This window comes from Pleurodeles waltl, chromosome 10 (genome assembly GCF_031143425.1).
Source record: "Pleurodeles waltl isolate 20211129_DDA chromosome 10, aPleWal1.hap1.20221129, whole genome shotgun sequence".
Lineage (NCBI taxonomy): Eukaryota > Metazoa > Chordata > Amphibia > Caudata > Salamandridae > Pleurodeles > Pleurodeles waltl.
This window is the reverse complement of record NC_090449.1, coordinates 822700796-822713526: the sequence shown is the minus strand read 5'-3', so window position 1 is coordinate 822713526 and position 12731 is coordinate 822700796. Positions and strand designations below refer to the sequence as shown.

Genomic DNA, 12731 nt, shown 5'->3' with positions numbered 1-12731 from the left:
ATCATTTAAACATGTAATTCCTGATTGTGGTCAAAAGAAACTTAGAATAAAAATATTCACTTTTTGCCTGGCCCTGATTTTGTTTAAAGATGAGATTACGCTTGTTCACTAGTATATCTAATAATGTTTCTGATTTCTCTGTAGGTATGATAATATTCTGTTGGAGGGGGAGCCTATACCTGTGTATGCTCTGAAACTGTTAGTGGCTCTCACTGAGAACTACCCTTCATTTACCAGGTAAAAGATAGATCATCTTTTTTTTCTACCTGTGAAATAAATAATATATTTGATTGGAGAGGCTGTAATAAATAGTAGTAAAATTGTATTGATGTAATCACTAACAAATATTACTATTTTATGCTTTACTAAACAGTAAATGGTTTGTGAATCAAAAGTTGTTTCACTAAGCCTTCCAGCACAAAAACAGAAACAAGGTTATTACAGTTGCATTCTGTGTAACAAAAATGTTTTAATCGATTTGAACTTTAATGATAAAGGAATTATCAATCCATATACTTGTTTCAGATAAATCATAGGCTACTAAGTTGAGTCAAATTAATGTAACACCAGCTATTAAACCATTTTCCAACCATACCTCTTACAACAGCAATCAGTGCCAATGTTAGAGAACATAATGTGCACCTTTTCTTGAAAATAACAATATATATAGTCCTTATTCATTGATCATTGAGAGTAATTAACACTCTTTCATTTATTTGAAGATACTTCCCACTCAGGCAGTATGAGATAGCTGTTTCGGGTGCGTTTAGCAAGGGCTTGATTTAGAAAGTTCTTTTAAGATCCAGGGTAGAGCAAGGACACAAAATATGAGAGAGTTTCCACTCTATAATTGCAGAGACAAGTTCTCAGTTATTAGTTGATTTTGATACTTATGAACGGTAACAAGGAAACTCAGAAATCTCATATGAATACGTCTGTCTCCTTGTTCTGCACGCTAGCTCATTTTGCTAATGTTGCCAGAGAAGTGGAATCTAGGAATATCCAAGACTGTTTCTTGGTTGGCATTTGAATAAATCTCTCTTAAATGTTGTAATAATTACCATTGCCTATAATTTATATTTAAACTTAAATATGTAAGATTACTTATATAAATTTCTGCCATCCCCAGTTTGTACTTTGATCTGTCAAATTTGTTCCAACCAGTCATTAAGCAGATCCCATGCAGTGCAGATGCCTTGAGGAACATATAGCTGACTCAGATACAGCTTCAGATAGTGCCTTGATAGAAGTAACTGCCTCAAAGATGTAAACTCAAGGCATATCTGCACCTGGGGAGGGGAATGGGCTAGTCAAACTAAAGTTGAGCATTCAGTCACTCAAGCATCCATGGGAATGTTTCTAGTACATACATCAACAAATAGAGCATTTTGACTGTTGGATTAGCAAGATTTGTCTGAAATCTGCGGAATGCACATTTTAATGCCAACTTTTTTTTTTTTTTTTATAATTTGTGGCTTCATTTAGAGTCTCAATGCTCCTCAGTCTGAAGCCCAGCATAATTATACGAGTAAGACTGAGTGATCCAAAAATTGTTATTGTGCCAGGAGTCTGATTTATGGTGGTTGTGATAAAAAACAGTATTTTAGTCTTGGTTATATTTACCGCCACTCTGTTTTCTTCATCATATTCCTGTTATGCCAAGAGTGATCGTGTATGCCAACTTTAGTTCAATCTAATGTAATTGTATTTTCCACATATTGTAGGACAGTTATACACGTGGAGCAAAGTTTTGGGGAATAGCTCTAGCTACTTCTGCTTTCCTGCATGGATCAGACTTATTTATGCCAAAGGCCAGGAATGTTAACATGCATACCTGCTTAAGATCACAATCAGTATGAATCCTATTGTAGAGGCAGGAATGTTGTCCCACTTTTGTATAGACCCATTTGTTTTTATGAAGAGTTGGGTAGTATGCAGCAGCGGGTGTGTGTTACCTCAACCATGATGTTTCCCCTCAAGGAACCCCTATCCATACCATCAGAGGCTGCCTTTAATCCGGAAGACATGCATAGACAGGGTCTTGATAGTATGAACTGAACAGAACACCAAAGAGAGTCACCTCAGACATTATCCATGGTGTCCCACTGAGGAGAAATCTGGGTAGTGCCAGGGAATGAGTTTGGGGCACAGCCAAAAGCTGAGCTTCCAAGTCTGCAAGGAATGTTTGTGTCTTGATCTTTGTCTTAATATCTAAGAGGGAGATTGATCAATAATTATTTGGAGTGATAAATTGCCCTTTTTCTTTGACCCCAAACTTTGGACAAGTGTCAGTGCGGTTACTTTGAGTTACTTTAGGTGACCAACTCCAGTAGGTAGTCAGTCAAGAGGACCAGCTAGGTCTACAGATACAGCTACCTCAAAGGTAGGAGCAATCCTCTGGAAGTTCCAGGCACTTATATCCCTCTGTAACAGTCTCCTATGGAAGTAGTGTTGATGCAAGGGATACAGGATGCTGAAGATGCTGTGGCTGCCATGCGGTTGATGGGGGTCTTATTGTGGTCATTCCTCAGTCCAGGAATGGGGGATGAAGAGGTCCTGGCCACTGGGTTGACATCTACAGAGGGGAACTGGCCCATATGAAAGCAAGAAATGCAAAACTGACAAGACAAACATGCCTGTGACAAAATATCCATCACAGTAACATTGTAACCTTTTTAAGTCAAATGGTCTTTTAACTGTAAATCCAACAATCACTGGCAATGTCAATAGGTTTGGCTTTATTGTGTGAAAGAATGCAAACAGCACTTGTGCATGCCTTTGTTAGCATACCAAAGCCAGGCTTCCGGCGTTGCCAGTGCTTGTTAATCAATTTATATGGCTCAATCCTGTAAATTCAATACAAGCTGTGACTACAACATTTTTTTAAATCCTGCTACAGTGAAAACAACATTGATTTCTGACACAGTGCGTTTAAGATATAAGTAATTTAACGTTTAATTGTGAATTTAGTACTTTTGAGATGTAAAATAGTATAAGTTCTTAGGAAGCAAAATGATTGACCATACAGCCAATAGCATGATGTCAAAAGGGAATACTCTCCTGGGTGGATCCAAAGCCGACTCCACGTATATTTTAAGTAATTGGTGGTAAGAGATTTTACAGACAACTGCGCTGTCAAAACCAGACCACAAATGTTGCTTACATCATCCAATGTACGGGATTCACTCTGCGAAATATGTCAGCGAGCCCAACAGCCTTTACAAACAATGGTGAATGAACAGTGTTTTGTAACACAAGACCTTCCCAGTTAATTTGCAGTGGACACATATTTATCTAACGAAAGGCCCGCAATTTAATGGTTTTAACAAACATTATCCACCATCGCAACATAGCTACTTAATTCAAAAGTGCATTACATTTTATTCTTTAAGATTGAAATTATTAATGCGTTAAACCTTGAAATACCTAACTTGCTATGACCTAATGGAGCGCTGAAATATATTCTTGACCTCTCACAATAAAGTATGATTTGTTGAGACTGAGTGCGTCTGTTTACCGGCCTAAAAACTTGGAGAGCAAGATGTCCAAGCAAGTGATCTTGTTCTGACCTCTTCCGTATGTTTTTTTTTGTTTTTTTTATGAGGTCGGAAGGAATCAGATCATTGCATGGATTTAAGCATGTGAATGTAATGTTCAGGTTGTCATTTTTATATTATTTTAATAATCCTTTCTTTTACGTTCGCAGTACTTATCAGTCTCGTCTTGCTAATGACGTAATTAGCAAGCAATTAGTATGCCTACTGTTACTTAACATGCCTCTGAAAACCAAAGGACACTGGAAGATTAGTAGCGCTTGGCATGGCCAGTCACACGGGGATCATATCTGAAAGGTAGATAAGCTAGGGAAAATCAGTCAAATATCCTTCTTGCATCCCAAAGGACGAAGAGGTGGAATAAAGTCAGTCACATCCCAAGCAGTCCGATATATCTGTCTCAGCACTACTGCATTGCCTGATGAAAATTATATATATATATATATATATATATATATATATATATATATATATATATATATATATATATATTTTTTTTTTTTTAAAGATGGGGATCCCCAAAAAAGAGGTTCCCAAAGATTCCTTCGTTAATGAGTAAGCTCCAGGTGCCAGGCTGGATCAGGAAGCATTTTCCGCAGCAGTATCTCCACATCATCGCCACGTGTCTCCTTGTGGCTTAAGCCACCATTCGCTCTCCCAAGATGTGATGACAGGGGACCTATCAGGAACCAACCAATGCACTGGTGTAGGAAAGTATACTCTTTCTTGGCAAGGTTACCCCCATTTTGTTCCTGTTGTCAGTGTGTTTGACTGTGTCTACTGGGTCCTTCTAACTAGGACCCAGTAGTTTAGCTCTCTCCCATAAACTGCACCTTTTTCTTCCCACAATTGGCATACTGGTCCCCCCATGTAAGTCCCTAGTATATGGTACCTTGCTACCCAGGCCATTGGTGTTCCATGGGATCCCTATGGGCTGCAGCAGTTATTCTGCCACCTGTAGGAAGCCCATGCAAAGGGTTCTACAGGCCTGCCATTGCAGCCTGTGTGAAACAGGTGCATGCATCAGTTTTCACTACAGGTCAATGCACCAGGGCACTGTAAGTCACCCCTATGGTATGCACTCTCAGCCCAGAGGACAGGATGCAGGTACCTGTGTGTGAGGGCACCGGCTCATTAGCAGAGGTGCCCTCCCAAACTCCAGATCCATTTTCCTGGACTTTGAGAGTGCGGGGATGCCATTTTACATATTTACTGGACATAGGTCACTACCTATGTCCAGCTACATAATGGTAACTCCAAACCTGGGCATGTTTGGTATCAAACATGTCCAAACATACCACAATACTGTTGCAAGTATTGGAAGTATGATTCCATGCACTCTGGGTGCTCCTTAGAAGACCCCCAGCATTGCTGCCACCAGTCTTACAGGGTTTTCCGGGCATCCCAGCTGCTGCAATCCCTCAGACAGGTTTCTGCCCTCTGCTACTTGATCTGATCAAGCCCAGGAAGTCAAAACAAAGGATTTCCTTTGGGAGAGGGAGGTAACACCCTCTCCCTTTGGAAACAGATGTGACTGGCTTGGAAGGGGTAGCATCCCCAAGCCACTGGTTTGCTTTGAAGGACACATTTGGTGCCCTCTGTGCATAAACCAGTCCACCCGGGTCAGGGACCCCCAGTCCCTGCACTGGTGTGAAACTGGACAATGGAAAGGGGAGTGACCACTCCCCTGTCCATCACGACAAGAAGGGGTGGTGCCCAGAGCTCCTCTGGGTTCTGCCATCTTGTTTCCAAGGTTGGCAGGGAACTCTGGGAGCATCTGAGTGGCCAGGCCAGGCAGGTGACGCCAGAGACCTGTCCTGATAGATGCTTACCTGGTTAGGTGACCAATCCCCCTCTCAGGGGTATTTAGGGTCTCTCTCTTGGGTGGGTCCTCAGATTTGGCTTGCAGTATTCCAGCAGGATTCCTCTGCAACCTCCACTTTGAATTCTGGCCACGGGACCCTCCAGAAACTGACAACGCTGCAACAATGAAGAAAACTCTTCTGCAACTTTGTTTCCATGTCTCCTGCCAGCTGTGCATCCTCAGAAGAGAGCAACTCTTCAGCCTGCACAAGAAGAAGGAATCTCCCTTGGAGTGAAGGAGGCACTTCCATGCAACCGCAGGCACCTACAGAAAGTGACAACCGGCTGCATGGATTTCCCCTCACCTTGAGCTGCATGGATCCTGCATCACAGGTGGTGGTCCAAAGTAGACACCTTAGTCCTCTCTGCCAGATGTCCAACTTTGGTGAAGTAAGCCCATGCCTTCCCAAGCAGGACAGTACCCCGGTGCACTGTGTCTCTTAAAGTTGCCAAGGCTTGGTTGCATCTCCTCCAAGGGATATTCAGGCAACGTGTAGCTCCAGCCCCCAGCACACCTTCCTGCAAAGCACAGCCTCCTGCGTGGTTTTCTATTGGTGTGGGATCCTTTTTTGTAGTACTGCATGCGCTTCTTCTGCAACTCCTGTGTCCCCGTCCTGTGGGACTCCTGCGGGTGCTGCCTCTGCTCCTGTGGATTCTTTGCAACACTGAGGGTCCCCTGTCACCACCCCCCCTCCTGGTTTGAGCCCTCCTGGGCCTTGCTGGTTCCTGGCAGCACCGTCCTTTCCACTAACTGCGAGTTTGCCTTTGCCAAGGCTTGTTGGTGGAATTCCTGCATTAACACCCATCTACAATCTTAACTGCAGTGTGGGACATCACCTGCATCCATCAGGCACTCTTCACCAGCTCCAGGGCCTGCAGTGCTAACCTGTTCTTCAGCACCGTCGACCAACTCCTGCAAGTACAGCTGGGTGGGTAGTAGCTCCTACTACTCCTGGACTCCACTGACTCTTGGACTTGGTCCCCTCTCTCCACAGGTATTCTGTCTTCAGGAATCCACTGCTGGTTTACTTGGTCTTGTCTGGGTGTATTCTTTTTCTTCTTCTCCTTCTTTTGGGTGGTTTGGGGAAATCCAGTGATTTACTCCTGCATTCCTTATCGCTGGGGGGTACTATGTTACTTAACTTTCCGTTTTTCTGGTACTCCCAGCTCCCCTCTACACATTGTACTTACCTCGGTTGGGCTCCTGTGTTCACATTCCATTTATTTAGTATATGGTTTGTGCTCCCCCTAGAGTCACTATTGGTTACAGCTGTGTGCACAATTTTCTAACCTTTTTCTATTCCTATTTCTGATTACTAGTGTATTACTTACCTCTTATTAGAAGATTGCCCTTCTAGTATTTTGTGGTGATTTGTTCCAGAAATAAAGTACCTTTATTTTTGTACAACTGAATGTTTTCTTTCATGTGTGTAAGTGCTGTGTGACTACAGTGGTATTACTTGAGCTTTGTATGTCTCCTAGATAAGCCTTGGCTGCTCATCCACAGCTACCTCTAGAGAGCCTGGCTGCTAGACACTGCCTACACTTCACTAAGTACCTGGTATAAGGTGCAAGTACCACAGGTACCAACCACACACCAGGCCAGCTTCCTACATCTGGTGTCAGTAACTGTTTTTCCTTGCTTCATCAGCACAGGCCTAAACTGTTCTCTCAGCTTAATCAAAGACGTTTCTCAACCTTCGATAGCGATTAGGTCAATTATCTCCTTGTAAGCTTTTGTGGTTTACACCCTATCTCAGATGCCGTAAGCTGATTTCTTTAACTCACAACATCTGCATGTGGTGTCTAAGGGCCAGATGTAGCAAAGGGTTTTACCCATTCTGTGTCTATGGGAAAATGTGTTCGTACATATGGCCCTAAGATCCATATGCAACCCCCTGGCCTGGCAGGAGAAAATCTTCTAGAAAAAATGTTCCGGCTCCTGGGGCTATCAGAGTCTCTACTCCATCCCTAATGCTGGTCTCTTCCTTGTCGTTGGAGCCAATTCTCACTTAAAAAAAAAAAATGAAGAACAGACTTTCCATCTCCATCAGCTGCCCCTTTTCAGATCAGGGCCTTCCAGCACTCCCTAGTCTCCACTTCTCTGGATTTGGCAAATCCAGCTGCTCTTACTCAGCCACCAACCGACTCTTCACTACTATACTTTTGATTAAGTCAATGCCTTCCCATTTGTGACCCCAGTGCTCTCAGCGTGAACTACAGTGCAGTTCTCGGAGCCAATTTTAGTGGTGCTTCCTCTTTTGAAGTTGCCAAATATAATTTAAATGGCAACAGAAAAGGTACATGCTTGCTTTGACAAACATCCTCAGGCAAAGCAGCTCTAGTACTTGAATGACTGGCTTAGCATCTTAAGCACACCATGACCCTTCTCTATGACTTGGGCTTCACTATCAATGCCCAGAAATCCCATTTTGTTCCCACAAAGAGGTTGACCTTCATTTGAACCATGCTATGCACCTGTATGAAGACCTTTTCTATATCTGAGAGGATTTTGGATATCCAAAATATGGTTCACATGATTCTGGCTAACACTGTGAACTCGGTTCTGCAAGTCCTAAGCCTTCTCAACTTAATGGCATCATGCATTCTTAGTGCTGCCTTCCAAGAAGTGAATGAGGGCCCTTCATTGGTGCCTGAGAAAGGAGCTGCTTCCTCTCTGCTCAGGTCCATATCTACAATTCTGTTCTTCTGGATATGCACTGGTGAATGTACCTCGCAACTGGTGATTGGTTGTCCCTTCAGCCCTCTGCAGTTGCATGCAGATGTAGTTACAAATGTCTCCTTGCTGACTTGGGAAGCTCACCTAGATGAAATTATGGTAGTGGTCCACTAGTGGCATCGGTTTACTCTACTTAGTTCCTCCCCTCCTTTTACTGTTTCTCAGTGTGTTTACATTCCTCAAGGTATCCCTATCTGATCTTCTCAATGGCAGTAAGATCTGCCTACTCGGTCCAGCCATCCTAAACTGTTTTTTCACATATCCTTCATTCCCACTGAAAGGAGTTTCTGCCTTCCACATGGGACAGCCAATCACTCTTATCCGCCTTCCCTCTTCCTTCTGCTACGTTACAGGAGGAGCAATTGCACAGGTTGAACACCAGTTATTCTTGTTATATCAAAGGCACATAATGGCACACAGTGGATAATCAGCTCTTTTTATGGGTTCACTGATGGGCAGTGAATTGAGTTCTGGTATGATCTACTGCATTCAGCAGAGGCTTTCCAGTGGCTGACATCTGCTGAGTCCCATGGTCATCATTATGGTTGCTAAACATTATTGCCTCACAGCTCAGGCATGCAATGATGGATACATGGCTATGGTATGTGTTGCAAGACTTCCTTGGTTATTTGGCACTATTTAAATCCACCTCCTAGAGGATTTTCCTTTGGGACTCATTCATCAGATGAGAAGTCTGTGACAGGTGCTATATATGAAATAGAAATGCCTTGCCTTTGCTAACACTATTTCTTGTGGATGCTATAGCTTTCCTCAGCTTCCTCAGTACCCTCACCACTTCCTTGGTGCCATGATTAGTACAGTTTAAAGATATACAAGCATTTCATAAATTGTTTTTGTCACTGTTGTTGATACTCTATTGGTTCCTGTTTGCACTATTTTGTGCATTTTAGTTGCCAATATTGCCACATATGAGTGGGCCATTTTCGTGCCTGAAGCTGCATTGCGCCACCTGCTGACCCTGGTAAGCGGTCACTGGGGAAAAGTTTTTTGATCTGGTCTTTTTTTCTGGAGGACATTCATAAGGTGAGGAATCTGCAGAAAGATAAAGTATCCATCAGGAATAACACTGCCAAAAGTAACTTACTTTTTCTTCTGGAAATACTGCAAATAATAGAGAAAACTAAAGCAAGATCATATGCAAAAGAAGATTAATTTAGCTATTAAAAAAAACGAGAGCAAAAGATCAAAGTGATAGAAGCTGACATCAGCAACTAGATCCTTGGAATTGTTTTCCAAAGTAGAGCACATCAAACAGCTGAATAGCATCCGTATCAACAAAAGTTAAGTTTTGGCCAGCCTACTAAAACCTATATGAGAGAAGCATGTATCTGCTGATCTGATTCCCACAGGAATGTGCATAAAGCTCTCCAGCCTGAAAACATAGAATGTTACCAAACTGGACCAAAAAAGAGAAATGGACAATAAGAAGGGATGAAAAGGCCCTCAGAGCAAGGGCATAGATATTGGTCCCCACAAACTTCTGACTATTTCATCAGGAGAAGCAATAGCTTTTCCTGGATGCACAGCATGCCAGATTTTGGCTGAAGGAATGGCAAGGTAGCACAGTAAATTTCACAAGTGATAGGATTATAACTGGGGTCTGTAAGATGATGTAGACCTCTGGAATGGGAACTTTGTTCTCTCTCTGCATGCTGATGGCTGTTAATGACATACAAATTCAACTTGGAAGTGGTTTGTTTTCAGATTTCGGTATGCTTTAATAAAAGAAGTAGAGGGATATGATTGAGGAGCTATTGATAAAGAGTGTCAAAAAGTGAGAGGGAAATATTTTGTACTTAAGCCTGATAGCCACGTGTTTCAAAAAGTGTGTATATAGACTGTGTTTTGTTGTACCGTTTTACCAAGTACTCAAATTTATAAATTGTCATAGTACCCCGAAATCTTGAACAGTGTACTTTAAAAAAAAAATATTTGTGTTACAGACAGGTAACCGATATTTATTGTTGCCCAACTACATTTTACTCATTTTATTAGCCTCGGAAGGACAAAAGGTGGAGTTGACCAAGTCTCCCCAGTTTATTGATTTGTAAAAACCCCCTTCTTTCTTTTGATGGATACAATTGGCATTCTGAATTGGTCTTCAAAGCATTCTGAAAAGTTCAAGGACAAAGTCCATATTTTTGCCTGGTACTGACCAGCTCATGGTTATGGGTACTTGATCTGATATTGTTATTCAACTGAATTCTGACTCAGATTAAGAACCACTCAACTGAGGTTAAGATTACCATGTTAGAAAAATAGAGAATACTTTTATAAATAAAATGAAGACAAAATTCCAACCAGGAGAAGTCAAGATAAGAATTTTCAAAGACTAAATGTGAAGAAGCAATAAGAACTTGAATGGACTATCCAGTTGCGCTAGACTGGGGTAAAGTCAAAAGTTCATGCCGACTGTGAGGGAGCACGGGCCGGATACAGGGACCCTCTTGAGCCCACTGAACCAAAGTACCTTGATCTGGAATGCATTGTCATCGACAAAGATGTGGGGTGCAGCTGAAGTGATGAGTCAGTGTCGAGCCACAAAGTAGACAAGATGCATTGATTTTCTCCATGCAGCTGTGGCTATGTGGCAGTCCTGAGTGCAATGTGCTGGTTCTGACTTGATGCGCGGATGCTGCTCCTGCGGTAGGTGATGCGTTGATTCCTAAGGTGAAGCTTCAGTTCCTAGGCAAATACGCCGAGTCCACTCCATGCAACGACAAGGATGCACTGGTTCTGACTCATGCAAAAGTGAAGACACGCCAGCTCTGATGAGGGTACAAGGGTTCTGGTTGAAGCAGCACTTTATACCCACTTCCAATAGTCCAGGACTTGGTTGGCATCACTTGACAGGGCAAGACTTGCAGGAAGCAAAGTCCTGGTGCTGTAGCAGGATGAGTTCAAGTATTCTATATCCCTGAGACTTCAGAAAACAGGAGACAAACCCTTAGAGTAACTCTGGTTCAAGAGATGCAGGTCCAGTCCTTCTCACCTAGGCAGGAGAATAGCAGGCAACAGGGAAGCTCAGCAAGGCAAGAGTCCAGCAAGCAGCAGTCCAGCAGAGTGGCAGTCCTTTCAGCAGCACAGCAGTCCTTCTTCTTGGCAGATTGGTCACAGGTCCATAAATGTACCGAGTTGGTGGTGTCAGAGGTCCAGTACGTATACCCAGCCTTGCCTTTGAAGTAGGGGAGCCTTCAACGAAAGGTCTTTGAAGTGCACAGAGGTCCTCCCTTCCTGCCATGGCTCCATACTCACTGCTGGGGCATTTGCAGCCCTTTGTGTGGAGGCAGGACACTGCCCATTCAGGTGTGTGATCCCCTCCCTCCCATCCTGCCCAGGATGGCCCATCAGTAACACCTAAGTTCTCTTTGTGCATGGCTGTCTAGAGAGAATTCACAAGCTCAACTGTCACCCCACCCCAGACATGTAATGGAGACTGGCAGCAGGCACCAAATGGCTAAATTATGAAAATGCCAACTTTCTAAACGTGAGATTTTCAGAACTGCCGTTTGCAGTAGGGAAAAACAAATTTGGGAGCTTTTCAATGCTAGGACATGTAAAACTTAAAAGTACGTCCTACATTTTAAATACATCGCACCCTGCCCTCTGGGTCATATAGAGCCTACTTTAGGAGTGCTTATATGTATACAAAGGGAAGGTTTAGGCTTGGCAAGAGGTTTATCTTGCTAGGTTGAAATAGCAAGGTAAAACTGCACATACAGCCTGTGCAATGGCAGGAATGAGACATGGTTAGAGAGCTACTTAAGTGGGTGACACACAATGCTTAATTTGTAAATAAACACGTGCCAGTGCCCAAAGCTCTCCTCTGAAACATGCTGCTGCTGCAATTAAATGTGCAAGCATGGAATACTGAGGCAGCGTCGTCCTAAAGCCATCTCGGGCTACTTTAATTCATTTACAGCCACTCCATGCCCTTTCAGCTCACTCTTGCAGCTTTCTGCTTTCTACCTTTGTGGCGCTTTTTCCTTTTTTCTCTTCCTCCTTTTTTCCCATATGTATCTTTTGCTTGCAGGAAATGCTTGAGGCAGAAGAATAAGTACCGGCCCTCAAAACAAAATGCTGCTGCCCTGCACTGGAAACCACCGGCTCAAAATAACCACTGATGACGCAATGAGTGCTGTGGGCCCACAAGTAGTATTTAATATACAGGCCCTGGACACATATACTGCACTTTACTAGGGACTCAAGACTAAATTAAGTGTCATTTGGGGTCAAGCCAATACTACCATGATGTGGGAGAGAGCACAAGCACTTAAGCACTGGTCAGCCTTGGTGAAGTGCACAGAGTCCTAAAGCCAGCAAAAACGAGGTCAGAAAATGTAGGAAGGCAGGCAAAACATTGGAGAAAGACCACCCTAAGACTGTCAGGTCTAACAATGCTGATCAAAGACCACAGTGGTGTCTGGAAGCCGGTAGGGTATTTGTTTTGTGGAAAGGCGCCTGATGTATTCTTGCTATTGATTGTTCCAAATGCATTTTCTTCTTCTTCACTATCTACCCCCCCCCCCCATGCTCCCACCCTTGCTCCATTT

General features: G+C 43.1%; 1 protein-coding gene across 2 annotated transcripts in view; it reads left to right on the top strand.

Annotated features, from left to right (window-relative positions):
• ULK4 (unc-51 like kinase 4) overlaps positions 1 to 12731 on the top strand; it is a 1615551-nt gene that overhangs the window by 875596 nt on the left and 727224 nt on the right. For both annotated transcript variants that reach the window (XM_069211486.1, XM_069211487.1), the window contains exon 30: positions 145 to 237. In XM_069211486.1, the coding sequence (XP_069067587.1) occupies positions 145 to 237 (93 nt within the window). The remainder of the gene's footprint in view (positions 1 to 144; positions 238 to 12731) is intronic.